General features: G+C 47.9%; 1 protein-coding gene across 1 annotated transcript in view; it reads left to right on the top strand.

Moving 5' to 3' along the window:
• The window catches only part of RGSL1 (regulator of G protein signaling like 1), a 483,194-nt gene that overhangs the window by 248,047 nt on the left and 207,590 nt on the right, over positions 1–27,557 (top strand). Inside the window, exon 10 of the mRNA XM_069233196.1 lies at positions 23,109–23,216. Coding sequence (XP_069089297.1) covers positions 23,109–23,216 — 108 coding nt within the window. The remainder of the gene's footprint in view (positions 1–23,108; positions 23,217–27,557) is intronic.

Raw genomic sequence — 27,557 nt, forward strand, 5'->3', positions numbered from 1 at the left:
ATAACAGTTCAGGGGAAAATCACATGCCCACGGTGGACTGTGCCTATACCCATTTGATGCACACCTGGAACCCACAGGAGCCTGACTAGGTATAGAGGGCCACTACCACTTTTGGGGTTGGACTGGCACTGAGCCTGCCTAACAATGGATCTACCCTGGCACGCTTGCCCTGCCCAGGGGAACCCACAGGCCTCTTCCCACACCCAGAATCCTCATAAAGCGTGCAGAGTCAGCTGCATGAGACAGTACTCACCCCCTTGTGGCTGCTGTAATGCCCTCAAGCGCCCATCCAACTCAGGATATGCCACCGCCAGGATCCGGTACATCAGGGGGTCATGGTGCGACGGGCACCCCTTCCACATTGGGAGGCCATCCCTAGCTGGGCCTCCGCCATCTTCTTGGTCCAGTGGCGCAGGTCCTCACATCTTTTGCGGCATCAGGTGCTCCGTCTATGGTAGACCCCCAGGGTCCGCACTTCCTTGGCGATGGAACGCCAAATACCCTTCTTCTGGGGGGCGCTGACCTAGAGGAAATGTAAAGTAGGAATGGATTGTACTATCCCTTCCAGTTCATATTACTCATTGGCCACAACCACCCACCCTGGCCCACAAACACACCCACTGACCATCCTCACATGCTGGCCTCTGCCCACCCCCCACCTGTATCTTCCATCGACACCACTCCATACATTCATGTCCCATCCATCATGCTCACAGTGTACTCACGTGTTTGTCTGGTGGACCATAGAGTTGCGTGTACTGGGGAGGACCCCATCCACCAGTTTGTCCAACTCCTCTGCAGTGAACGCAGGGGCTCTTTCCCCAGTGACACGAGCCATGGTCGGTTTCAGACACAGGTCACAGCAGCACTTGCAGTGTAGGTCCTCTCCGGTTGAAGGTCAGGTATCAAGTTAGTGAACAGATAGAAAATGGCGTTCACATCCGCGGTGGTGCGTACAGTCACCGCCGGCGTACATCGTCATTTGCTCCTGGAACCCATAGGGCCCAATGATAACCAATGCTGAATTGCGCTGCGGTCTTCGTCCACCTACCATGAAGGTGTACAACGCCAGTGAAGTTACCTCATTTCCCCTTGTCCCGCCTTACAGATCAGGCAGCCGCCATTTCAGGTGGCCACATGGCAGGCCAACTAACTTCGTCACAGCAGTTTTGTGCAGGAATACGGACATACAGCGCTAAACACAGATTACATCCCAATTGTTCTAAACACTCTTGTGAAACCTATGTAGTGTATGACCCTCTGCTCACCCTTCTCCTCCATAGGCCACGTACACTGGGGCAGATGATGAGATGGCGTCATCCTCCGGTATACAGACCCCTGGTGGACCTGTTGACAATGGAAGACAGACACATCATCATCACCTACAGACTTGATCGTGCCACAATGCATGAAATGTGTGCCCAGTTAGAGCCAGACCTGATGTCAGCAATCTGCCATCCCACAGGTATACCCCCTCTAGTGCAGGTCCTGTCAGTACTCCATTTCCTGGCCAGTGGGTCCTTTCAAACAACAGTGGCCATGGCATCAGGGATGTCACAGCCAATGTTCTCTAACGTGTTGTCCAGAGTGTTGTCTGCCCTGCTGAAATACATGCTCAGCTACATCGTATTCCCCCAGGTGGAGGATTTGCCCACAGTGAAAGGTGACTTCTATGCCCTGGGACATATCCCCAACATCATTGGTGCCATTGATGTTACACAGGTGGCATTTGTCGCCCCCGCAGAAATGAACAGGTGTACAGAAACCGCAAAAGCTACCATTCAATGAATGTGCAGATGGTGTGTTTGGCAGACCGGTACATCTCCCAGGTGAATGCCAAGTATCCTGGCTCAGTGCATGACGCTTACATTTTGAGGAATAGCAGCATCCCTTATGTGATGGGCCAGCTCCAGAGGCACTGGGTGTGGCTAATAGGTGAGCCCAAGGTCCCAACACAGATTACATAGGTGTCTGGCTATGGTAGAGTCCCTAATGGTTGGTGTATGTCTCACAGTTGTCCCTCTATATTTGCAGGTGACTCTGGTTACCCCAACATGTCATGGCTACTGACCCCAGTGAGGAATCCCAGGACAAGGGCAGAGGAACGCTACAATGAGGCACACGGGTGTACTAGGAGGATAATTGAGCGTACTTTCGGCCTCCTGAAGGCCAGGTTCCGGTGCCTCCATCTGACAGGTGGCTCCCTATACTACTCACCGAAGAAGGTGTGCCAGATCATCGTGGCATGCTGAATGTTGCACAACCTGGCTTTGCGACGACAGGTGCCTTTTCTGCTGGAGGATGGGCCTGATGATGGTCTTGTGGCAGCTGTGGAGCCTGTGGACAGTGAAGAAGAGGAGGCAGAAGAAGAAGATATTGACAACTGAAACAACTTCATCATGCAATACTTCTAGTGTGATACAGGTAAGAGACTGGCAATGCTCCTCTCATATCAGACTACTGTAGGACATTGCATGATTCAGCATTTTTGCCTCTGTGTATGGACCCTGACAGTTCTATTCGGCTTTCCGTCTTACAGATCTGTGTACCACTTTCTGCCTTCTGCTATGTTTACTGCTCCCCAACAACTGTCTAACATTGGTATGTGAAAATGAACATTGACATGTTTGCAAGAACGCCAGTTTATCACTGACCTTTGGTGTGGCGGACTTGTGTGGGTGACTGTATTGTGGCGGATTTCTAGATGTGGGTCATAATACCTGTAGCAGATTTCCGCCGCGGCCACGGTATCTTGACGGGCATCAGCACGGCGGTAAGCAGGATTTACCTCCAGGGTTGTAATGAGGGCCATAATGTCAAAATATGATCAAATGTCTTCACATTTTGAAAATGTGTTTCTCTTTAACATGTGGAAGTACTTTATCTTAGTACATCAGATTATATAACTGCATAAATAGCCATGACAGTTTCTAGAATCATTCATGGTTTGTCCCCCAAAGACAATGCCATTAGTGACCCAAGAACAAGTCTGTAGTCATGTAAACCCTAAACATGACCTAGACTCTTATTATAGATCGAGCAACATTATGGTCTATTAAACCAAACATTAACAGAAAATGCTTGTTCAGCGCACATCCTTAACTGAGGTATTTAAAAGTGCTTTCATATGTGAAAATAAAGAAATAGGAGGCTCTGTGAAATAAAATATTTGTCTGGGACCACACAATTTGGACAAGCATGGAAGCTAGGATTGAGTTCAGGTTATCTGATTTCACATCTTGAGACTCAGCCACCAAATGTCTCTCTGTCTCTCTCCCATTTACATCAAGGGGCATATTTATACTCCGTTTGCGCCGAAATTGCGTCGTTTTTTTTTACGCAATTTCGACGCAAAACTAACTCCATATTTATACTTTGGCGTTAGACGCGTCTAGCGCCAAAGACCATGGAGTTAGCGTAATTTTTTAGCGTGGACACCTACTTTGCGTTAATTATATGCAAGGTAGGCGTTCCCGTCTAAAAAATCGACTCCGAGGCATGTGCGTGGGATTTATACTCCCGGGCAAAAATCACGCCCGGGAGTGGGCGGGTCAAAAAAAAATGACGTACGCCCGCTTTTGCGCCATTTTTTAGCGCCTGCAAAAGGCAGGCGTTAAGGGACCTGTGGGCTCTGAAGGAGCCCAGAGGTGCCCCCCCATACCCCCAGGGACACCCCCTGTCACCCATGCCCACCCCAGGAGGACACCCAAGGCTGGAGGGACCCATCCCAGGGACATTAAGGTAAGTTCAGGTAAGTGTTTTTTAAAAAAAATTTGTGGCATAGGGGGGCCTGATTTGTGCCCCCCTACATGCCACTATGCCCAATGACCATGCCCAGGGGACAGAAGTCCCCTGGGCATGGCCATTGGGCAAGGGGGCATGACTCCTGTCTTTGCTAAGACAGGAGTCATTTCTATGGGGGTTGGGAGTGAAAAAAAATGGCGCAAATCGGGTTGAGGCGAAAAAATTGCCTCAACCTGACTTGCCCCATTTCTTGACGCCCAAGCTCCATATCCCCCTACGCCGGTGCTGCCTGGTGTACGTCGTTTTTTTTAACGCACACCAGACGGCGCCGGTGGCTAACGCCGGCTAACGTCATTCAATAAATACGGCGCCCGCATGGCGCTTCAGAATGGCGTTAGCCGGCGCTAATTTTTTTGACGCAAAACTGCGTTGGCGCAGTTTTGCGTCAAAAAATATAAATATGGGCCCAAATGTCATTGTTTTGTCTTTTATTCTTGGCTCATGACAAGAATAACCAACACAGAGATAACGGACTCTACTCAAGCCCCCAGGGTCCAACGACCAAGCTAAGTATGCATTTATTTGTGTATATTCACACCTCCCTGAAGCTGTGCCCCTGGCATAATTAAATGACTCTTTTTAGGTTTTCATTGCAAATAAATGACTTTACCCACCATGTGCTGACACTGAAAGTCAAAAAATATAACAAAAACATATTGCTTGCCGCTGCTGATGCTTAAAACTGGGTACAGTGTCGTCTGCAGCTTGGGGGGAAAACTGTCTAAATTCAAGGAGAGACTACCCCATCAACCCAGAGACCGATGTGAACTATTTTTTTTGGTAGTTGTGCACATGTGCATCAATAATAGTGGTCACTCAAACTGCAGCAAGCCTGTGGCTGAACAGGGCTGACACTCTGCCCCATGCTATTTGCTGTGGTGGTTGGAAGCAAAGTGGGAATAAAGGCTGAAAAAATTAATTGGAGAAGTCCACTGTCTCATAATCCCTCTAAGCAGGTATATTATGTATATGTTTTGTTTGGAAATAAACTCGCTGGTGAGTCATCTAAAGCTGTCTCAAACATCAGACCTATCGCCAGGCAGAGCACTATGTTAACAAGAGGATGAAATGGAAAAATATGCTTTACTCAAGGGGTAACCCCAATTATTACAACACTAGGAGGGAATTTTCCTTCCATGAGGAAGAGATGAGGAAGAGGGGTATGACAGTAATGGCACATGATTAGTGATACTAATGGTGGCTGCTAGGTCACACTGTAGGGATTAGCATTCTACATAACACATTGCTCTTTGATTATACAAGTCTATTAGTCTATAACAACTTATGTATTTTGTATACATTTACTTATTTATTTATTTACTTATTTGCTTGATTTGTATATATCGACCTAGTGACAAGAAACTGATTTGTAGTGCTCAAGTTTCAAAGTAATGGCTTCCACTTTCCGAACCTTTACTGAGTCAGCAACTGTCAATTGTATGCAGGGTTGTGGAGCCCCTCCTGTCTGTGTACAGCACCAAGCAACAGAGGAAAGTATATTATTGTTTGTCGTTCATGTTCTCTATTTGGGATGAGCCATCTCAGAAAATCTGTAAACTAAGGATGGTGAATGCATTTCTGAAAAGGCTTGTTTATATACATTTCAGTTGTTAGAATTGGGTCTTTATTTGGCAGAGGTATGCACCCTGTCCAAGTAGGGACCACAATTCTAGTCAGGGTAAGTCAGATACACACCCTAAAATAACCTTTGCTCACCCTCTGGTAGCTTGTAAACTGTAAACTTCGTACTTGTATAGCGCACTACTCACCCGTTAGGGTCTCAAGGCGCTGTAGGCATACCACTGTGGAACCCCTCCTGGCTTTTCCCTGTGAGGTGCCCACTCCTGGGCAACCTCCAAGGTGAAGCCAGGCATCCCAGCGCTGTTGGGGCTGTTGTGGAGATTAAGTAAGCTATTGCCAGAGTTACAGAGTGGGACCAATGAATTAGATTAGGCACTGATGCAAGAATTATCAGGTCCAAGGAAATTGAGCCCAAGACGCGCCGAGGCGGGAATCGAAACCTGGTCCCGGGCCAGATTTCTGCATCAGGGTCTACCGCTCTAACCATTGAGCCACACTTCTCCACTTGGCACAGAGCAGTCAGACGTACCTTAAGAGGCAATGTGTAAAGTATTTGTGCCACACTTAACTACAGTAACACAGTGAAAGACACCACAAAAAGACTCCACACCAGTTCAGACAAATAGAGAAACAAGACCAAAACTATAAAAATCCAAAAAGTAGAACTCAAGATATTACTTTTTAAAGATTAAATGTAAAACAGTGCTTAGAAATCACTAGCAGTAAAAAGGCTACTTGAGGTCATGAGAGACCAGTTCAAGGCTGGCTAGCTACAGAACCCATGCAGAGTCCATTGAAACAGTACCTTGGATGGATCAAGCATCAACATTGAGGAGCAAATGCGAAGGCGATGCTTTGATATTTCTCATGCAGTCAGGTTTCTGTGTTGTTGTCGAGCCTCACAGTTAGATCCCACATCGGCATCGAACTCCTTTGAGATGAATGCAATGAATCGTCATTGAGTAGCTATGAGCATCTTCATCGAGCCATGCAGGCAGTGGGTCTGCTGTCGTAGGGCAACCTCTACATCGGCGCCGAAGTATTGATGCACTGATTTTTCTAATGCAGTCAGGTCAATGCGTTGGTTTCTGCAGATTTCAAGCAGCAAAACCCACTTCTGAGGCCCAGGATTGGAGGTGGACACTTAAGGCAAGGGTGGGACTCACAGATGGCATAGTCCAGCTTCACCAGGGAGTCCTTGATGTCCCTGACACTGCAAAAGTAGGAGGGGCAAGCCAAGCAAGCCAACAAGCCCTTGGAGAATCTTCGGTTCAAGGACATAGAGAACAGGTCTAGTCCTTTTCACTCCAGACAGCAAGCCAACACAGCAGAGCAAGAGGAAAGTAGCAGTCTTTCCTACAGCACAGCACACAGCAATCAGTAGGCCAACACAGCAATGCAGTTGCAGAGGGGCAGTCTCTCCTGGCAAAGTGCCATTGGTTCCAGTAGAGCTCTGATTTGGTAGGGTTTGGGGTCCAGTACTTATACCTAGTTCAGCCTTTGAAGTGGGGGAGACTTCAAAGAAACGCCTTTGAAATGCACAATGTCCCTACCCTTCCTGGCTATGGGCCATCAGGATGCAAATGTCACAGCCAAGCTCCCTTTGTGTGTGTCTGTCTAGAGGGAATGCACACAGCCCAGCTGTCATCCACTCCAGATATGTATTGAGAGACAGACAAAGATACAGAATATTTAAAGTAAGAAAATGACAACTTTCTAAAAGTGACATTTTCCAACTTACAGTTTAAAATCCAAATTCACCATAAGTTGTGATTTTAGTTGAAAACAAATTTAGCAGTTTTCACTACTAGGACATGTTGAACTTAAAAGTGTCCCCTTCCCTTGATGCTAACCGGGGCCTACCTTAGGGTTGACTTATATGTAATAAAAAGGAAAGTTTGGACCTGGCAAATGGGTGCACTTTATATCTTGAAATGGCAGTTTAAAACTGCAAATACAGGTTCTGCAGTGATAGGCCTGAGACATGTTTGAAGGGCTACTGTAATCTGTGCAAAATCAGTGCTGCATGCCAACTAGTAGCATTTCATTTACAGGCCCAGGGCACACATAGTGTACTTTACTAGTAAATTAAATATTCCAGTTGGAGATAAGCCTGTGTCACCATGTTTTGGAGTACAGAGCACCTGCACTTTAGCAGTGACCAGCAGTGCCCAGAATCCTAAAAGCAAGCAAAAATGAGTCAGGAAACAGGAGTTCAGAGGGCACAAACGTTTGGAGAAACCACGCCAAGGGTGCCAAGACTAACGTGTTCCCCACAGCTGAAATTGGGGAGAGTTACCCAACCCCTTGGGAGTTCCCTTCACTAAGGCAGAAGAACCTGGAGAGACCACTAGCATTGATGCGGTCTTGTCTAGGGTGGTGTTCCACCATTACGCCCATTCCGAGTAGGAGACGGACCATCTCAACAGTTTGATATTCTCAGCACTCATCTGCATCAATCATCTGAGGGACCTGTCATCTGCCTTTACCTGTAAGTGAGTGCTAAACCGGTATGTCCTTATCTTCTTCAGCACCGGGACCACAGCAAAGGCTTCCCTGTCAATCGTGCTCCACCTCTGTTCCCTGGGAAGTAGCCTCCTACTGATGAAAGCTACAGGTTGATCCATGTTCTCTTCATTTAGCTATTAGTGCACAACCCCAATGCCATACTCTGAGGTGACCGTGGGCACAGGAAACTCTCTGGAAAAATCAGGGGCCTTGATCACCGGTGCTGTACACATGGCTTCCTTCAGGATGTCAAAAGCTTTCTAGCACACCTCTTTCCAGATCACCTGGCATGGCTGCTTCTTGGAAGTCAGCTCTGTCAAGGGGGCAACAAACGTATCATACCCCTTGATGAATCTCCTGTAATATCCAGTGAGGCCTAGTAAGGCTCTCACGTTTGTCTGGGTCTTTGGGAGTTCCCAAGCCAGAATGGTGTCAATGTTGGGTTGCAAAGGCTGCACCTTGGCACTCCCTACTTGGTGTCCCAAGTAGACCACAGAACCCTACTCTGTCTGGCAGTTACTGTCCTTGATAGTCCGGCCTGCCCTCTGCAAAGCCTGAAGCACTTCCCTCAGGTGACACAGGTGGTCCTCCAAGCTAGAACTGAAGACCTCCATGTAGACGAGGTAGGCGGCACTGAAGTTCTCCAGTCCAGCGAGGACCTGTCAAAGGTCTAGTCTTGCCAAAATATCCTGGCAACCTCTGGTAGGTGGCAGGGGCATTCTTTAAACCCAAAAGGCATGACCCTGGAACTGGAAGTACCCTTCTGGTGTAGAGAATGCAGACTTCTCTTTTGCCTCATCGATCAAGGCAATCTGCCAGTACCCAGACGTCAGGTCAAGCGTGCTGAGGAGCATAATAGTTCCAAGCCAATCTATGAGGTCATCAGCTCTGGAGATAGGGTGTGCGTCAGTCCTGGTGACTGCATTGAGCCCACAGCAGTCCACACAGAACCAGAGTTCACGTGTGACACCTGGTGGTGCAGTCTTGGGGACCAGCACCAATAAGATATACCAAGGGCTGTTGGAGGGCTCAGTAACCCCAAGTGCCAACAATTTGGAGACCTCCTCCTTAATGTTAGCCCTCATTTTGTCAGACAACCTGTACATTTTATTCTTCACAGGTGGACTGTCCTCATTGTCAATATCATGGGTGCATCATGTAGTGAGCCCTGTGGTAACAGAATAGAGATGCAAACTGCCCCAGCAACTGGTGGCAGTCTCTTTGTTGATCTAGGGTCAGTGTAGGGGAGAGGCTGACACCCTCCACTGACCCATCCTGCTCTTTTGAAGATAGAAGATTGGGGAGAGGATCATGCTCCTCTTCCACCCAATCATCAGTTACCAAGTGCAGGGTAATCTCAGACCTCCCAATGTGGACCCTCAAAGGGTTCCTAGGATTGTTTAGGTCCACTAGCTAGTTGACATTGCTCTTACGCTCTTTGACCTCATGGGACCCAGGCCACAGGACTTATAGAGCACGGGACTCCACAGACTCTACGACCCACACTTTGGGCCATATTTATACTTTTTGACGCAAAACTGCGGCGGCGGCGCAGTTTTGCCTCAAAAATATTACCGCCGGCTAACGCCATTTTGGTGCGGGCGTCAAATTTATACTTTGGCGCATGGCGGCGCAAACCACAGGTGGGAGTCATTATTTTTGATGCACACCGCAGCGTCAAGTCGTAAAGCAAAATGACGTTAATGCAGCGGAAATGATTGTGGGTCGATGTACGACCCCACAAACCGGATATGCGTCGTTTTTTGATGCAATAGCGTAAAAAAAAAACGCGAACACTGCCATTTCACCAGAGGAGAGCCAAAATGGATCCCAGATGCCACTACAGACCCCAGGAAGATGACAACAGACCAGGAACCAGCCAGGAGGACCCACACAAGAACCAGGACACTTAAAAGAAGAAAAGAAAGTGTCGCTTCAGTGCAGAGGAGCAGGAAATTCTGGTTAAAGAGGTGACGGAACACCAGCACCAACTGTTTGTCACCTCAAAGTTGCCAATCAGTAGGAGAGAGGCTATATGGCAACAAATTGTCGACAAGATCAACAGTGTGGCAGAGGTACGCAGAACAGTCATTGAGTGCAAGAAACGCTTGCATGACTGCAAGCGCAGGACCAAGGAAAAGATGGCCAGGAACAGGAAGGCAGCACTGCAGACTGGAGGTGGGAGTCCAGCACACCAGGAGGCCCTGGACCACATGGAGGAGATGGTCGCAGCCGTCATCCCTGAGGAGATCGTCACAGGGATTCAAGGACAGGACAGCGCAGACTACCAGGAGACAACGCACATGCAGGGTAAGTCGCATGGGGAATTGAAATGCACTAATGTCAACTGCAACTGGGGGGGGGAATACCTACTACACATTGCATGTAAGTCATCATATACATAGAGTGGCATGGGTAAAGGGGCACGGCATGGGGGCATGGGCTGCACAGACAGAAGCTGGGGCACACCATTACATTACACCAACAACAGTCCCATGGGGGCATGCTGTCATGCCAATGATGGAGCAAAGGGAAATCCATGCCAGGAGGGAAGGCCACAACATCAAACTGACATCCCGGCACACATCAGCCACCATACCCCCTACATTAACTAGGGCCCTATTAACAACCTCTAGCCATACCGACAACTGAAATGTAACTGCGACAACAGTTGCCACTTCGGCTCTGTGTGCAGCTCAAGTAGCCAATGGCAGTAACCTCCCCATGGATCATACACACCTAAATTAGGGGGTTGAGGATGACAACTTCAATAATCCCCTGAAACAAGACAAAGGCCCCAGTACTGTCAAATGTCAATGCCCATAGATGTTGCAAACATCAGCCAATGTAAACAACAATAGGAGCTACACAGCACTAAGGATATACCCATGCTGCATATGTCAGGGTCCATCCTGTGCCTGGGTCACAATGTAACATCCCAAATGTCATACTGCTCAGACAACAGCATTGAGGGAGGGCCACATGTAACTGGTCACTGAAATACACCTGCGCAAGCAGAGGAGGAAATAGGACACTGCTACGACAATCAGGGCAATCCAATGTACCACACATTCCCCAACATCAGCAGTACACATTACCAATGCCAACATCCATATCATGTCATAGCATAGCCATGCATAGGAAATGCCACATGTCAAATACATTTAAGTGGATGTGAAAGATCAGAGATTGGGGCAGGTCCAGATTGTTAAGTGTGCTGCCAGTGCCATCAGAACACCCACAGCCAGTGAAAGGTCTCACCATGAGAATGGATGTAGACGGATGCTTGAGTAGGACAAGAAGGTGGCAATTCTCTATTTGGCCAAAACCAACACCTAGAAGAGATGATGCCGACAAGTCTAATAACTCAATAACATACATGTGACATGCAGGTGGGCCATAGGCCTGGGAGAATGCCCATCTGAAGGACTGGAGCAATGAACACGAAACAAGATCACAATGTGAATTCATCACAAGGCAGGCATGTCACATCCCTCATGCCACAACCCAGACACACTAATTGTACCCTGTTTCATTGCAGAGGAAGATGGATCTCCTGCGGATATGCCTGTCCCAGATTACCCTGATGACATGGATGACGAGCCGATAAATATTCCCCAGGAGACTATCCAAAAGGTCCTTGAAACCCTCCAGACCCCACCTTCAATCACAAGGAGGAGCACAGAACAAGCAGTCATCGCAGAGAATCCACCCACCACCCCAATCGTAAGACCTGCCAGCTCCAATACAGCTGAGGACGCAGACGACACTGGCACCAGCTTTGAGAGAACTGTGGTTGGAGTACAGCGGGAGCTGGCCAAGGAGGTGCGGGTGGGGAAGGAAACTATGGCAGCCAGCCTTGAGGGTGTGTGTTCGTGCATGATGTCATCTGCAGATCAGGCAGCAGCTATGCAAGCCCTAACATCTATCTTGCAGGAACAGCAAAAAACCCAGAAGGAAATCAGCACAGCTGTAATACAGTTGATCCAACAACTACAACAGCAATCCTGTCAACGCATGCACGAATGCAACATTGAACCCCTCAGGGCCGACCTAGCTGCCTACCATTGTGATGTGGCTGCTATTCTCAAAAACCAGCAAATCCTCCTTGCTGCAGTACTGCCCTTAAGACCTTCACAGGGAGCAGCGACCGGGATGTCTGACTCCACGTCTTCTAACACTGAGGTGTGTGTTGCCCCTTCACAACCACCAACAACAAGGACAGAGGAGGCAACACACATATCAGAAGAAGAAGGCATGGAACAGATCACATTCACAAGGAAAAGTACCCGGAAGCACTAGTCCCTGCCACATGGCCAACTATTACCAAGGTCCTGCGCTTTGTAACATGCCAGTGTTGCAACAACTCTACTTAATGACTGTTCTGCTTACCACTGTATATCTTGTCAGCCTGCCCAGTGATTGTCTCTCTCCTACTCATTGGCAAATCCTGTCCCTCTGCACTGTCTGAAACATCAACCCCAGCATGTCAAAAGCATTTCCGTAACCCCTTGTGTAGGATCACAATGTAAGATATCACTATTATGGACTCACAATCATGGGCAATGTACAGATAGCACTACAGCACTTTTCAATAAATAGCACTTACACAACAAATTTGTCTCTGGGTAATGTGACATATCAACTGTGCAGTAGATAACTGAAATGTGCCTACTGTCTGCTATTGGCCTTCAAAGGAGAAATGTACATGATATATGTCATTTACAGTGTGTGTGTATGTGACCATTGTATGTTACGCATCACATTAGCTCTGGGATTTTCAGTGTCCTAATCAGTATATCAGCAATGCTCCATGAGGCAACACTCTTATTCTGATAAGTAGAGATGAAGGTGTGCAAAAATGATTAGCCAGACCATGATATGGTGATTATTATAGGTGTTTATTTAAATTAATTCATTAAAGTGGTGATGGTGATTATATTTAAAAGAAATTGTAGACAATATGTTGCCACCTGCGTATACCAGCTGCCGTGTTCTGTAGTTCCCCCTCATGTTGCAGGCCACCATCCTCCTCTTCCTCCTCTTCAGGCATGTGTGGCTCTGGTTCCAGGAGGGAAATGTTCCTTTTGATGCAAATGGTTTGCAATATTGCACATGTTAGGATGATCTTACAGACCATCTCCGGGGAATATAGGAGGCTACCACCAGTGATGTTGAGGCACCGGAACCTTGACTTGAGGATGCCGGAGGTCCTCTCGACTATGGTGCGTGTCCTCCTATGTGCGTCGTTGTAGGCACGCTCTGCTGCAGTACTCGGGTTGCCAATAGGTGTCATTATCCATGGCTGGATGCCATACCCCTGATCAGCTGCAAGAGAAAATGAATGGGATCATATTGATGTAGCTGGCCCTATTGAAATGACCTTTCATGGCAGTAGTTGTCTTGTGTTGTCTGTGACTCTTTTGTGTTATAATGTCACATCCGAGGCTTCTAGGATGTACCATCTGCATTGTGTTGTTTCCTTGGCTGAAAGAGTGTTTGTCTGCTGCCGTTTTTCAGCAGTATGTTTTGGGATTTGCAGTACAGTGTGCCCTCCCTAGCATTGTGACTTGTGATACAGGTGTCCCTGTGACTTCACTGGGGGTGATATGATAGTTCCATACACAGGTTAAAATTGACAGTGTTGTTAACACGTTCATATCAATGTACCCTGGACATCCCATACCTTTGAGACTTCTGCAATGGATTAATGTAAACGTCATTGGGACACTTACAATTTGCAAGGTGACATTTAGGCAACCCACTCCACACGTTGTGATCATTGGCCTCTTAACATTAGACTGTACACTAATTTCAGATGTGTGACAGGTACATTGCAGACCTATGAGACATGGCTAGCGATGTCACGACCTCAGTGTGTTCCTGTTCACATGTTGCTGTTGTGGTGTATGTGTTGTGTGTCCTAGAGGATTGCTGTGCAGTGTTGATATAAGTAGGTTTTTGTACTTACCAACAAGTAGTCCATTGCCATACCATTCATCCTGGAAGTGTTCATTGATGGTGCAGTGACGGAAGATGAAGGAGTCATGGACACTCCCAGGATATTTAGCCACGATGTTGGTGATCAATCCCTGGTGATCGACTATGGCCTGCACATTGATAGAGTGTGTGTGCTTCCTGTTGCGGTAGAGGTGTTCAGTTGCAGCAGGTGGCACAAGGCGTACATGTGTGCAGTCGATTGCACCAAGGACGTGTGGGAAGCAACTAATGAGGTAGAACCCCTGTTTTGTTTCCTGCTGCTTCTGCAGTGTGTTATGGAAGCAGATGTGGCAGGGTGTTAGTCCAATGATGGCATCCAGTACTTTGGGCAAAAAGGCAGAGAATGATGGTTGTGATATTCCGGCAACCAGGGCACCAGTTGTTTGAAAAGAGCCACTTGCCAGCAAGTGAAGTACGGCAAGCAGCTTGGTTTCTGTTGGGATGGTGCAGGGTGTCAGCAAAGTGGGTGCCAACTGCGGTTCAATGTTTCGCAGCAGCTGCTGAATGGCCTGCCAGTTCAACCTGTACCTCTGGATGATGTCATGTTCCCTGAGGCCATGAAGGGTTGTTCTGGGGTGGAATATCCTCTCCTGCCTTCTGCGCTGCCTTTGGGGTCCCTGCTGGTGTTGTTGTAGCTGCTGTTGTAGCTGCTGGGCTCTGCGTCCACGCTGGATAAGAATCACCTCCATGTCTCCCTTTTGCTGCTCTGCTCCTCTGCTGTTGCTTCTGTGTGTTCTGATTAAATACAGTTGTGTTTGCCCCATTTTAACACCTGCCCTGACCCAGGCGTTAATTTATGACGCAAATCGGGCTGTGCGTCATTTTATGGCTCCGCCTCCCGGCTGTGCGTCATTTTTGCCCAAAAGCATAAATACGACGCACGGCCGTTTCAGTCATTTTATGGACGGGAACGCCTACCTTGCATATCATTAACGCAAGGTGGGTTGCCGCATCCAGAAAATGACGCACACAGCGGGATTTTGTCATCCACGGGCTCGGGCGTCAAAGTTTAAATACAGGGCAACGTTTGCCCTGAATGTACGTCAAAATATTTGACGCACATTCGGCGCAGACGGAGTATAAATATGCCCCTTTGTGGCCAGGCAGCAACCAAAGTGGCATTCTGGTCATTCCAGCTTTTCATGTCCTCCTGGCTAGCTTCTAGGTTACCTTAGGTGAGCTTTCCGAAGCATGCTGTCTGGTTGCGGAGGGCCAGCATGTAGCTGACCACATCCTGGGAGGGCTGTCCTGCGAGTTTGCTCCCAGCCCTCCTTCACCAGAATGAGAGGCCCTCTCACAGGGTGCCCATACAAAAGTTCAAAAGGGCTGTAGACAATTCCCTTCTATGGTACCTCCCTATAGGCAAACAACAGACATGGCAGAAGAACTTCCCACTTATGCCTCATGGGTCCAGGGAGACCGAGAATTATATCTTTGTGTGTTCGGTTGAATTTCTCAACCAACCTCAACCCCACACTCCTTGCACATGGCCTTCGTGTAGTTGGACATTAAGTTGGTACCCCTGTTAGAGAACTCCTCCTTGGGGAAACCCACACTCATAAATATCCCCATCATTGCCATGGCCTCCACAGGTGCAGTCACTGTCCTCAGAGGGATAGCCTCCCTTGTACTGGGTGGCACTGGGTGGCATGGTCCACAAAGACCATTGCAAATCTGTTGCCCATGCCTGTCTTGGGAGCACTTCCCCCCTGACTGGCCACTCACCTAGGATAGCACCTACAGTATGCAGCTGAGGCCTGCCTCATTTGAGGCCAATAGAAGTGGGTGGCAAGCTTGTCAAAGATCTAGTCTTGCCAAAATATCCTGGCAATGGCACATCATGAGCCAGACCCAGTAGAAAGGTCTTGTAGCACTGAGGGACCATTAACACACATGTTGCACCAGGTTTAGGATCATTAGACTCGCTATACAGGAGATAATTCTCCCTGTTAATAAGGTGCTTGCCAGGGACATCACCAGCTGCCTGGGCCTCAGTCTGCTGCCGAAAACCCACAAGAGTAGGGCACTCTCTCTGTGCCTTGCAGAACTCCTCGCTGGTGGGACCCCCTTCCTGCTGCCAATCGGGCAACTCAGGTAGGTTCCCCCGTTTGACTAGCTCTTCCCCTGTAGGAATTGGGGTGTCCCCCTCAGGTTAAGCCTCCTCCTGGTCTGTGGGAATCTCAGAAGTGGATTTTCTGTACTCCTTGCCCTTTCACTTCTTGTTCGGACCCTGGTCTTTTTTCAAGGCTCCAGGTCCTTCTGAGCACCATCTTGAACTGCCATGGACTGCGTGGTGGTGCACACTTACTCAGGTAACCCTGTCATCTCCAAGTGTGACCTAATGTCTCCTCTTTCCAGATGGTGTGCTCCAGGTCATTGCCCAGCAGACAATCTACAGGAATGGATGAACTCACAGCTACCTTCAGCTGACCTGAGACTCCCGCACACCCAAATGGACCCACAGCCACTGGGTAATGGCTCTCAGGTTTGACATCACCAACAACTTGGTGGAACGTGTTAGGGACTATCTGCTCTGAAGACACCAGATGATATCTGATGGTTGTCATGCTGGCTCCTGTGTCTCTCAGAGCCTCCACCCTCTGCCCATTGATGGACCCTCACTGACTGTACTTTTTAGTATTGTAAGGCATGTGGAGTCTCTGTACCATCTTTCAATCACCCAGGAATGCTAGGGTCAATTCTACCTTCCCGACAGAACACCATGGGGCAATCTCTCCCCCAAGCACTATACTAGCCCGCCCCGGTAACTCCTCATCAGTGGGGTACCCTGCCTGCTTGGGACATGTAGCATCTACCTTGTGGTGCCCTTCCTGCTGGCATTCATTGCACTTTACAGGAGGCTTTCCTGCAGACTTGTTCTCAGGGGCCCATTTCTTATTATTTTTGCAGGGGGGAAGGAAACCCTGTCCTACAGAGCTAGTTTGGGGCCTTTTAGAGAACACCTTACTCTCCCCCCACCCCACTCTTCGAGAGAGGACCCTGCCCACCCTTGGCGTGATCCCTCCATATACCTTATTATGGACCTGGTGCTGACCCATCAGTCTGTCTCCTTAGCAAGCTGTCTGGGGTCAGTGAGCTTACTAGCCACAAGGTGTTGGTGCAGATCTGTAAAACAAAGACTGAGCAGGTGCTCTGTGGCAAACAAATTGCACATCCCCTAATAATCTTTTACCTCATTGCCCTTCACCCAAACATCCAGTACCCTGCAAAAGGAATCCAGACACTCCACCCAGGTCTGTAGGGAAAGCTTCTGTCAGACCAAACTTCCTGATTAGGGTCTCCTTCATTGGGGGATACCTCATCCTGTCTCTCCTTTCTAGGGTAAGTAGAGTGTTTTTCGCGTACTACGAATGTGTATCCACAGACTAGCTCCCCAAGCCTCCTCAGGGACCCTGTGCATCTGTAGAGCAATCTCATAGGCCTCAAACCACTTGTCTATGTCCTCTCCCACCACAAAGTCAGACACCAGAACCATGGGTATGTGAACCCTCCTGCCAGAGGACACTGAATAATTGCTGCCACCATCACTGCTGGACTCCACCTGCTTGGCTCTAATGTCGAGCTCCCTCAGGCTCAGCTCCTGAGCCAAAATAATTTTCTTCTCCCCTATACCCAATTTTTTTACCTCCATCTCTTTCTCAAATTTGAGCCTCATTCTCCACTGAGGTCTCATTTAATGCCATGTGGCAATCGTGAATAGGCTCTCAGTGTCTTTTGCAGCTCCACCTTCTGGGTGCTGCTCTTTACAGGATACCCAAAATCCTTGAGCTGGGCCACAGTATAACCCTCAAGTTTGGCCTGCTCAAACTACATTCTTGCACGTGCAGAACCTCTAACCAGAGACATGATTTAGAGTTAGAAGCAAAAATGCCAATCAGGGAGAATTGAAAGAATATAAATGCCAATTGAAGACAGTAGAAAACATAGTAATGGGGGTCAGAGACAACTGAATCAAATTGGTCTAGATGTGAGTAGTAGTGTACACCAAATTACTGTAAGGCACCACACAAACACAAGTCCTATCCTCACTGCTGATCACCAGTGTTAGAAACTGGGTCTTTAGTTTGCAGAGGTATGCCTCTTGCCCAAGTAGGAACCACTATCATAGTCAGGGTAAGTCAGATACACACCATAAAGTAACCTGTGCTCACCCTCTGGTAGCTTGACACAGAGCAGTCAGGTTTAACTTAAGAGCCACATTTTAAAGTATTAGTGAAACTCTTAATTACAGTAATACAATGAAAGACACCTCAAAAGACTCCACTTCAGTTCTGAAAAATAGTGAAATAAGTCCAAAACGACAAAAATCCAATAAGTAGAACTCAAGATGTGATTTTTTTAAGATTTAGGGGAATAGTTACGAAAATTGGTGCTGCACTGTATGCAGGTTACTTTTCTTGCACCCGTTACCGCCCCCCCCATCGCCACCATGTGTGCTCCGTATTTAAAATACAACGCACCGTGGGGCACAGTAGAGGACAATAGCGTCATTTTTCATGACCTTATTGATGTACTCTAATGATGTAAAATATTGGCGCTACTCCTGCAGAGTACATAGGGTCCCATTATAAATAACGGAAGCCCCCTTTTAACACCTGCTCCGAGCAGGCGTTAAAAGGGCCGTACAAAATGACGCAACAAAATATGTTAGATTTCCTTGTGCCATTTTTCCAGCCGACCCTAGCGGGGGATCTCCCTCTTTGCATATATTATGCCTGGTGTAGGCATAACATAGCGCAAAGGTTTACAAAGTGACGCAATACATGCATTGGGCCACTTTGTAAATGTGGTGCAAGGATTTTGGCCTCGCTGGGCCACATTAGTGTAAAAGAAATTACGCTAATGTGGCGTAAGGTGGCACTAGGGGCTTTAAAAAATGACCCTAAATGTAAAAAAAGTACTTAGAAGTCCCTAGCAGTCAAAAGGTTACTTGAGGTCGCAAGGGACCGGTGCAAATCCAAGGTTCAGGCTGACCGCAATGGAGAGTATGCCCTCTACAGAACCCATGCAGGATCTGCTGAAACAGTCTCTTGGATGGAGCAAGCATTGACATCAAGGATAAATGTGAAGGCAATGCGTCAATATTTCACATGCAGTCGGGTCACTGCGTCGTTGTCGAGCTTCGCAGTTGGGTCATGTTTCGACAATAAACTCCGTTGAGATGAATGTGATGCACTGTCGTCGGGCCGTGCAGAGCGTCATCATGCGGATCTGCTGTTATCGGGCAACCTCTGCGTGGGCGTCATAGTAGCTATGCACCAATTTTTCTCATCCAGTCACGTTGATGCATAATTTTTTGGACAAATCAGCAAAACCCACTTCCGAGGCCCAGCTCTGCAGGGGGGCACTTAAGGCAAGGGTAGAATTCACAGATTGCAGAGTCAAGCAGTATCAGGAGAGTTGCAGGCAGTCTTTGATGTCCGTGAGACTACAGGAGAACAGGGGGCAAGACAACAAGCCTTGGACAATGTTGGGTTCAAGGATGTAGAGAACATGTCCAGTCCTTCTCACTCCAGGCGAGAAGCAGCAGGCAGCAGGCCAAAATAGCAAAGTGAGTAGCAAGGAAGCAGTCCCTCCTACTGCACAGCACAAAGCAAGCAGAAGGCCAACACAGCAGTGCAGTTGCAGAGTTGCAGTCCCTCCTGGCAGCACAGCAGTCCTTCTTTCTGGCAGAATGTCCTTGGTTCCAGTAGAGCTCTGATTTGGTGGGATTTGGGGTCCAGTACATATACCCAGTTGAGCCTTTGAAGTGGGGGAGACTTCAAAGAGAGGACTTTGAAGTGCACAAGGTCCCTGCCATTCCTTCCCTGGCTCCAGACACTCTGTAGGGGGTTATGAAGCACTTTGTGTGGGGAGAGGCACAACTGTATTCAGGTGTGTCAGTTCCTCCCTTCCATTTAGCCAAAGAAGAACCATCAGCCTGGTGGTGGGCTATCATGATGCAAATGTCACACCCAAGCTCCCTATGTGTGTGTCTGTTTAGAGGGAATGCACAAAGCCCTGCTGTAATCCACCTCGGACATCTATTAGAGCCAGGCAAAGGCACAGAAGGGTGAAAGTAAGAACATGTCAACTTTCTAAAAGTGGCATTTTCAGTCTTACAGTTTAAAATCCAACTTCAACTAGAGGTGAAAATTGGGTGGGCTGTGTAGTGGTGTTCGGTCTGGGGGGAAGGAGAGGAGCTGGGGAAAAAACAAAGAAAGGAAAGTTTCCTTTACGGACTAGGTGGTCTCACACACTATATAGTGTCATGCTTCATCATATGACCACCTAGCCCCACCCAGGTAGGACAGTGCCACCTGGGCGGACTCGACCTCACTGTTAAAAGAACAGGAGGGAGTGCGTAAATTACTCTTATTCCTGGAAATAGGGATCCAGCTATACTAGGGAAATAAAAACACCTACTCAGGTACCCGGGTAACTTTAATGGGGGTCCTGTGTGGTGTGGTTAAAAAGGATGGGGAACCAGTGTGAGAGCAATGACTCACAAGGTCACCTGTCTAAAATGGGGTAGCCGACATGTTTCTGCCCTTATGGTGGAGCTATGGAGAGTCTCTGGGCATTCATCAGGGCATTGGATCCCTGTAGTGATTCCTACTTAAACACTGCGAAAATAATCACATAGGGAAGGGAGGGCCTACCTTAACCAAGAAAATATCTGGGGAGGACCCTCACAGTTGAGGCTACTAGCCTCTGGTATCCTGGAGAGGGAGCGTCCCCTTATAGTCAGACTTGCATCAAAGGTGGGCGCTCTCTGTGCGCCTATACCGACCTCTCGTTCAGGACCGCTCCAAGCGAGAGGTCGGTATAGGCGCACAGAGAGCGCCCACCTTTGATGCAAGTCTGACTATAAGGGGACGCTCCCTCTCCAGGATACCAGAGGCTAGTAGCCTCAACTGTGAGGGTCCTCCCCAGATATTTTCTTGGTTAAGGTAGGCCCTCCCTTCCCTATGTGATTATTTTCGCAGTGTTTAAGTAGGAATCACTACAGGGATCCAATGCCCTGATGAATGCCCAGAGACTCTCCATAGCTCCACCATAAGGGCAGAAACATGTCGGCTACCCCATTTTAGACAGGTGACCTTGTGAGTCATTGCTCTCACACTGGTTCCCCATCCTTTTTAACCACACCACACAGGACCCCCATTAAAGTTACCCGGGTACCTGAGTAGGTGTTTTTATTTCCCTAGTATAGCTGGATCCCTATTTCCAGGAATAAGAGTAATTTACGCACTCCCTCCTGTTCTTTTAACAGTGAGGTCGAGTCCGCCCAGGTGGCACTGTCCTACCTGGGTGGGGCTAGGTGGTCATATGATGAAGCATGACACTATATAGTGTGTGAGACCACCTAGTCCGTAAAGGAAACTTTCCTTTCTTTGTTTTTTCCCCAGCTCCTCTCCTTCCCCCCAGACCGAACACCACTACACAGCCCACCCAATTTTCACCTCTAGTTGAGGACTACGAGTGGTCTAGCGTCACAATTAGTACACTACTGACCCCCCTACTTTATAAACAACCCCGTACTCCCCTTTTTTGTGATTGTGTTTATGTGGGAGTCGAGTACGGTTTGGTTTTTCCCCTTGCTCCCATCCGCTCTCCCTTGTGTAATGTAAAATCCAACTTCACCATAAGTTCTGATTTTAAATTGTGAGCCCAGAGACATCAACTTCCAAATGCCCATCTTTTACCAATTGAATGTTACACTTAAGGGATGGTTCAAAATGAACCTAATGTCAACCTATAGGAGAGGTAGGCATTGCTGTAGTGAAAAAACAACTTTAGCAGTTTTTCACAACCAGGACATGTTAAACTTTAAAGTACATGTCCAACTTTTTTAATGCATTGCACCGTGCCATGGGGCTAACCAGGGCCTACCTTAGGGTTGACATCTAAGTAATAAAAAGGAAGGTTGATTTTCACAAGTTGGCTCACTTGCCAGGTTGAAATGGCAGTTTAAAACTACAAACAAAGGCTCTGCAGTGGCTGGCCTGAGACATGTTTTGAGGGGGTACTTTAGTGCATGGCCCAATCAGAGCTGGAGGCCCCCAGTAGCATTTAATAAACAGGCCCTGAGCACATGTAGTTCATGTTATGAGGGACTTACAAGTAAATTAAATATTTCAGTTGTGGATAAGCCAATGTTACCATGTTTTAGAGTACAGAACACCAGCACCTTAGCACTGGTCAGCAGTGGTAAAGTTCCCAGAATCCTGAAAGGCAGCAAAAATGAGTTAGGAAAACTGGAGGTCAGAGAGCAAGAAATAGGGGAAAACCACCCCAAGGATGCCAGGTCTAACATCAATGATGACAACTTTGGTATGCTTCTCGGATTCTGACTTAGTAAGTTTCAAAGATGAGCACCCACGATTGTGATTGTTCATAATCCATATAGCTTTTCAGGAGAAGTGATTTGAGCAAAAAGATTTGATTTGCTTGGTCCTGGGGTTGCAACTGAACATATAGACTGATCTTAACTTTTCCCCTTTCATCTTGGCTAAAACTGCTTCTTGTGTTCTCAAAGCTGTGCAAATTAATTTGGATGTAATTCTTTGGGTCACACTGTTTGTGAACTAGGGTGAGGTGATCAGACTTCTCCAGTTTGACACATGGTCAAGTCACTACATTGTGCATCCTCGTTAGTTTGAGGATGTCTTAGTTGAGTACTCCAATGTCAATTATGTTGAAGTAATCAAGCTGTGTAGGGCCCTTCTATGTTCAATTGGATGTCTTAAATGGAGGAAGATTCTTCTAAGTATCATCAAATGCTAATTGATAATTTGACGACTGCTATAATTTGTTGTGCAAAGGTGCAATCTTTCTTGAACCATATTCTGAGTTTTTTTAACTGGTTCAGCTTGGAATGGATCACATCCTTGCTCCATCAGCCACATGAATGGAAGACTAATTTTATTGCATCTCAGTGATACTATATAATTTTGTACATGATATCGGGACAGTATTATCCCCTATTTTTATATCACACTTCCATGATAGCATCTAATACTATTATACCACACTGAGCTAACACTGTATCTCTTTGTTACATCCAAAGATGATATCATCTCATACTTTGGTGTGTATTATATTGTTGTTACATCACACCTACTATTTAATCTAGGGACACAGTCAGTACTCAGTATGAGAGGTAAAACAAAACATAACATCTAAATTCTCTCTTTTTCCTCTTGTTACAGACTACTCAAAAATGTCATTTGAGGAGCTTGTTCTGAAGAATCCCAAATTAGCCATTGAGAGGCTGAGCAGCAATTTTAGACTGTTTTACATGACCCAGCAAGCAAATGGTAAGTGAGAGGGGTAGACACACTAAAAGGGAGGTAATGGGGAAACATGATAAGTGCATGATTATGCTGACAAGAGAGTTGTCCAGAGTAATATTGAGCAAGAAATCAGTGGGCAAAAATGGCAAGGGCGGGCTAGAGAATGGACGAGTTAGGCAAAGGTATGTTGCAAAGAGATGATGACTAGGATATCGTCGGACCAAGAAGTGTTTCAAGGGAGAGGGATGGGGGAGACTGCATTCATGCAATGGTAAACTCTAACCAAAAAGAAGGTGAGTCGAGAACATGGTAGGCTTGGTAAGACATGGGTTAGGTCACAGAGAATTGGTGTCAGAAAGAGGCACAGTCTCAGAAGTGGTCCAAGGCCAATTCTAATGTCAGCCAAAACACGGGAGATATCTGTTGGTGGCCTGTTCATTAACTGTAGTGTGGGTCAGGGTGCATGTATGCTAGAGGAGGACTGACAAGGGTGAAGGTGGGTCTAGCAGGGAAACAGCCAGTGAGCTGGAGTGGCTGTGGAGTGGCTGTGACTAGTTGGTCAGGGTAAGGGAGAATCAGGGACATAAACTCCGGCGACAAGGGTGAGGGGGTCAGGATAGCGCAAACGGGGAAAGACAAAGGGGACACAACCGTTGCAGACAGGCGCCCTACCTCAACAATTGTGAAATCAAGTGGAAAATCCACAGCAGGTCTTGGAAAAGATGCTAAGAATTATGATAGTATTCCTCCCCCTCTGGACATTAGGGGGAGGGATAAAATTCAGCCCTCGATCACATCTTTTCTGTCGGCGGGACTGCAAGAAAGTTATTCTGAGCATGCTGCCCCCCCCCAGCAGACACTCATTTAGCGCAAAAGAAACAGGTTTATTAACTAACGGGGAGAGGGGTCATATGGAAGTAAGTGGACCTCTTCTAACTGTACTTCAAGGAGCCAACGGCATTGGTGGAGGCCCGCTAGGCGCTCTGGGCAATAGAGATGACTTAAAAGCGACTAAAAAGGAGGAAAGTGATTTACCTGTCTGTGAAAGTGGATATCAAATGCAACCGTCCGAACCTTCAGGCAGTGTGCAGTTGACCCATGGCATGGGTGATATACCCACTACACCGTGTGCGAAAGGCTCAAATCTAGCGGTTTTAAAACAGGCTGCAGGAGTAAAAAAAACTGGAATGCGTATAAAGGCCCCCTGTACTGGGCTAAGGACGGAGGCAATAAATTCTACTCTTTAACGGAGGAGTCTGACTTTACCAGCAGTGAGCACAATTAGAGTGATACTGGTAGTAGTATATTCTCTGAGATGGGGAGCGTATCATCAACCAACGAGTCCACGGTGCGACAACAACAGCGACATCGCAAATGCATAAAAGAACGGCTTGGCACCAGGGAAGGCAACAAACTCTCCGCACTCAGCAGCAGTAAGACACTCAAATGGGACTATGCAGGTATTAAATTAATGGAGGCCCGGCCACAGATGGTCAGCCAATGGTTGATAGGAGCATTGAAGGGAACACATGTGGCCCGGCTAACAGCACATGCACTACTAGTAGTGAGTCAGGGATGTTGCAGTCAATATACAACTCGAATAAGGAGCTCCAAACAGAGACTAGGGTAGAGAACCGTCGTGCAAGAGTCCCCACAAAGCGCCTGCAAGGCACTGTTCGCAGGGTTGCAAAGACATGTGTTGAAATTGAAGCGAAGTTAAATGCAATGGAAGAAAGAACAATGGCGGTGGAGGCAGATGTCGAGGCCCTAAGGAAACAGTGTGCGTCACAGGATGGACAGTTGACTGATATAATGTGGAAACTTGAAGACCAGGCGAATTGACAGAGGAGAAATAACTTACGTTTCCTAGGCATCAGTGAAGGGGTAGAGGGTAATGATATCCGAGCTTATATGATCAAGATTTTACGGATCGCTTTCCTGGAGCTTACCAACTGGGACTGGGAGACTGAGATTCAGCAGGTCCATAGATTTCTGGCAGTTGGATAGGAGGGTGGTCGAATAGCGGAATCTAAATATCCTAGAGCTATATTGTTTTTTTTGGGAAATTATTTGCTAAGGCAGGCTATTTTTGAAAAAGCCCGCCCAAATGCCCCATGTAGTGTAGATGGGGTAACTTTTTTTACCCGACCAGATTACTGTCATACTACTGTTGAGCAAAGGTGGCGGCTTCAGCAGATGATTAAATTATTTCAGGATAAAGGAGGGGAGGCCTATTTGTTGGCCCCCGCTCGCTTAGAAACAGTGGTCAATGGGAAGGTGAAACTATTTACCTCAGAAGATCAAGCAAAAGATGATCTGATGGGGGTTAAGGGAGTAAAGAAGTGAGGGATGGATCCCTCGGGGCCCTTAGTTGTTGGTGGCAGGGCTGGTATATGAAAGCATTATGTGGTAGTCCGGGTGCAGGCTGGCGGCCTCCACCTATGTGGCACCAACATTCAGGCCAGCAGTGGTCTGATTGCTCAACAGGGTGGGGGGGTGCTTGGGCAGGGGTAGGAGGTCCTGGTCAGGTCCTACTGCGGTGGCAGGGTAGAGGGCGGTAGGGAGGATGGATGGGGGTGGAGCGGGTGGAGGGGGAGGTGTGGGGTGAGGAGGGTGGGGGTAGGCTGGGTGCCGGGTAGGGGAGGGGAGGGGCTGGGGGGAAGGAAATAAGGAAAAATTGGTACCCAAAAGATTGCAGATGAAGACAAAGTGACCGAGTACTAGCCGCCTTAGTGCTTAGAGCATTTGGTATGAGGATGGTATTAAAGGGCCAGAGGTTGATATATAAGAATAGCTGTGAGAACTGGGAGATGAAGGGTGGCCTTGCGGTGCGAAATCAATTTGCGGTATCTTAATGGCCGCACTTCGTATAGCTACTATTTACATATGCGGTTTAAATAATCCTTGTAAGAGGCGGAAAACGACTCAAGATTTGAAAATGTTAAAGGCAGACATTTATTGTTTGCAGGAGACCCAATAGAAAATGCTGATAAAGCTCTGCTGGAGACTCTGGATTTGAGGCTGTTAGGATGCTCCGAGCAGACGTTTAAGACAAGGGGGGTTGCTATCTTAGCAAGTCTGCCGCCCGCCAAGCGGGAACCGCCAGAAGACCGTACCGCGGTCAAAAGACCGCGGCGGTCATTCTGAGTTTCCCGCTGGGCTGGTGGGCGACCGCCAGAAGGCCGCCCGCCAGCCCAGCGGGAAACCCCCTTCCACGAGGATGCCGGCTCCGAATGGAGCCGGCGGAGTGGAAAGGGTGAGACGGGTGCAGTTGCACCCGTCGCGATTTTCAGTGTCTGCTATGCAGACACTGAAAATCTTTGTGGGGCCCTGTTAGGGGGCCCCTGCAGTGCCCATGCCATTGGCATGGGCACTGCAGGGGCCCCCAGGGGCCCCACGACACCCGTTCCCGCCAGCCAGGTTCTGGCGGTCAAAACCGCCAGAACCAGGCTGGCGGGAAGGGGGTCGGAATCCCCATGGCAGCGCTGCCTGCAGCGCCGCCATGGAGGATTCTTCAGGCCAGGGGAAAACCGGAGGGAAACCGCCGGTTTCCCTTTTCTGACCCCGGCTTTACCGCTGCGGTCAGAATTGGCCTGGATGCACCGCCAGCCTGTTGGCGGTGCATCCGTGGTCCCCGGCCCTGGCGGTCTATGACCGCCAGGGTCAGAATGACCACCTAAATGTGCTGTTCCCCGGAAGAAGCAAGATTTACGCTATGTACATTGTATGGCTCGGTAGATGACGATCCGACATTATTTGATTTTATGTCAGCAGAACTAGCAGACTGGCCCGCTCCATATATTGTCTGCGGAGATCTGAATATAAATGGGTCATGGGACGGACCGCAGAACTTATGCAAAGTTAAGATTAAGAGTTATCCGGGACAAAAACCCAGAGTCTTCAAGGCCCTTAAGAATATGCAAAGGGAAGTGGGATTGGTAGATGTATGGCCAGCGCTGAAATGGCCAAACTCCAGATATACCAATTTCTCAGCTCCTCATAGGAGGTTTGCATGACTAGACTACTTTCTTGTTTCATCTTTTTTCCTGGAGGGGCTGGAAATTGTGCTGTATCCCCGATATATATGGCAGATCATAACCCGCTGCTCTTAGAGATTAAATTAGCGGGCTGGCAGAGACCTAGAAAAGATTGGACATTTGAAAGAGCCCTGCTGAATGACTGTCTGTATATTTAGCATATGTGGGCGCAGCTGAGTGAATTTTTGGAAGTTAATATGGGGACTGCCCCACTTGAAATCGTGTGGGATACATGAAAGGCAGTGGTAAGGGGGTAAACGCTTGGTTTTTGTATTAGGCGGCAGAAAGTGGTAGTGGCTAAGGAACTAATGGGAAAATTGCAGGTAGC

The sequence above is a fragment of the Pleurodeles waltl genome, chromosome 4_2 (assembly GCF_031143425.1).
Source record: "Pleurodeles waltl isolate 20211129_DDA chromosome 4_2, aPleWal1.hap1.20221129, whole genome shotgun sequence".
Lineage (NCBI taxonomy): Eukaryota > Metazoa > Chordata > Amphibia > Caudata > Salamandridae > Pleurodeles > Pleurodeles waltl.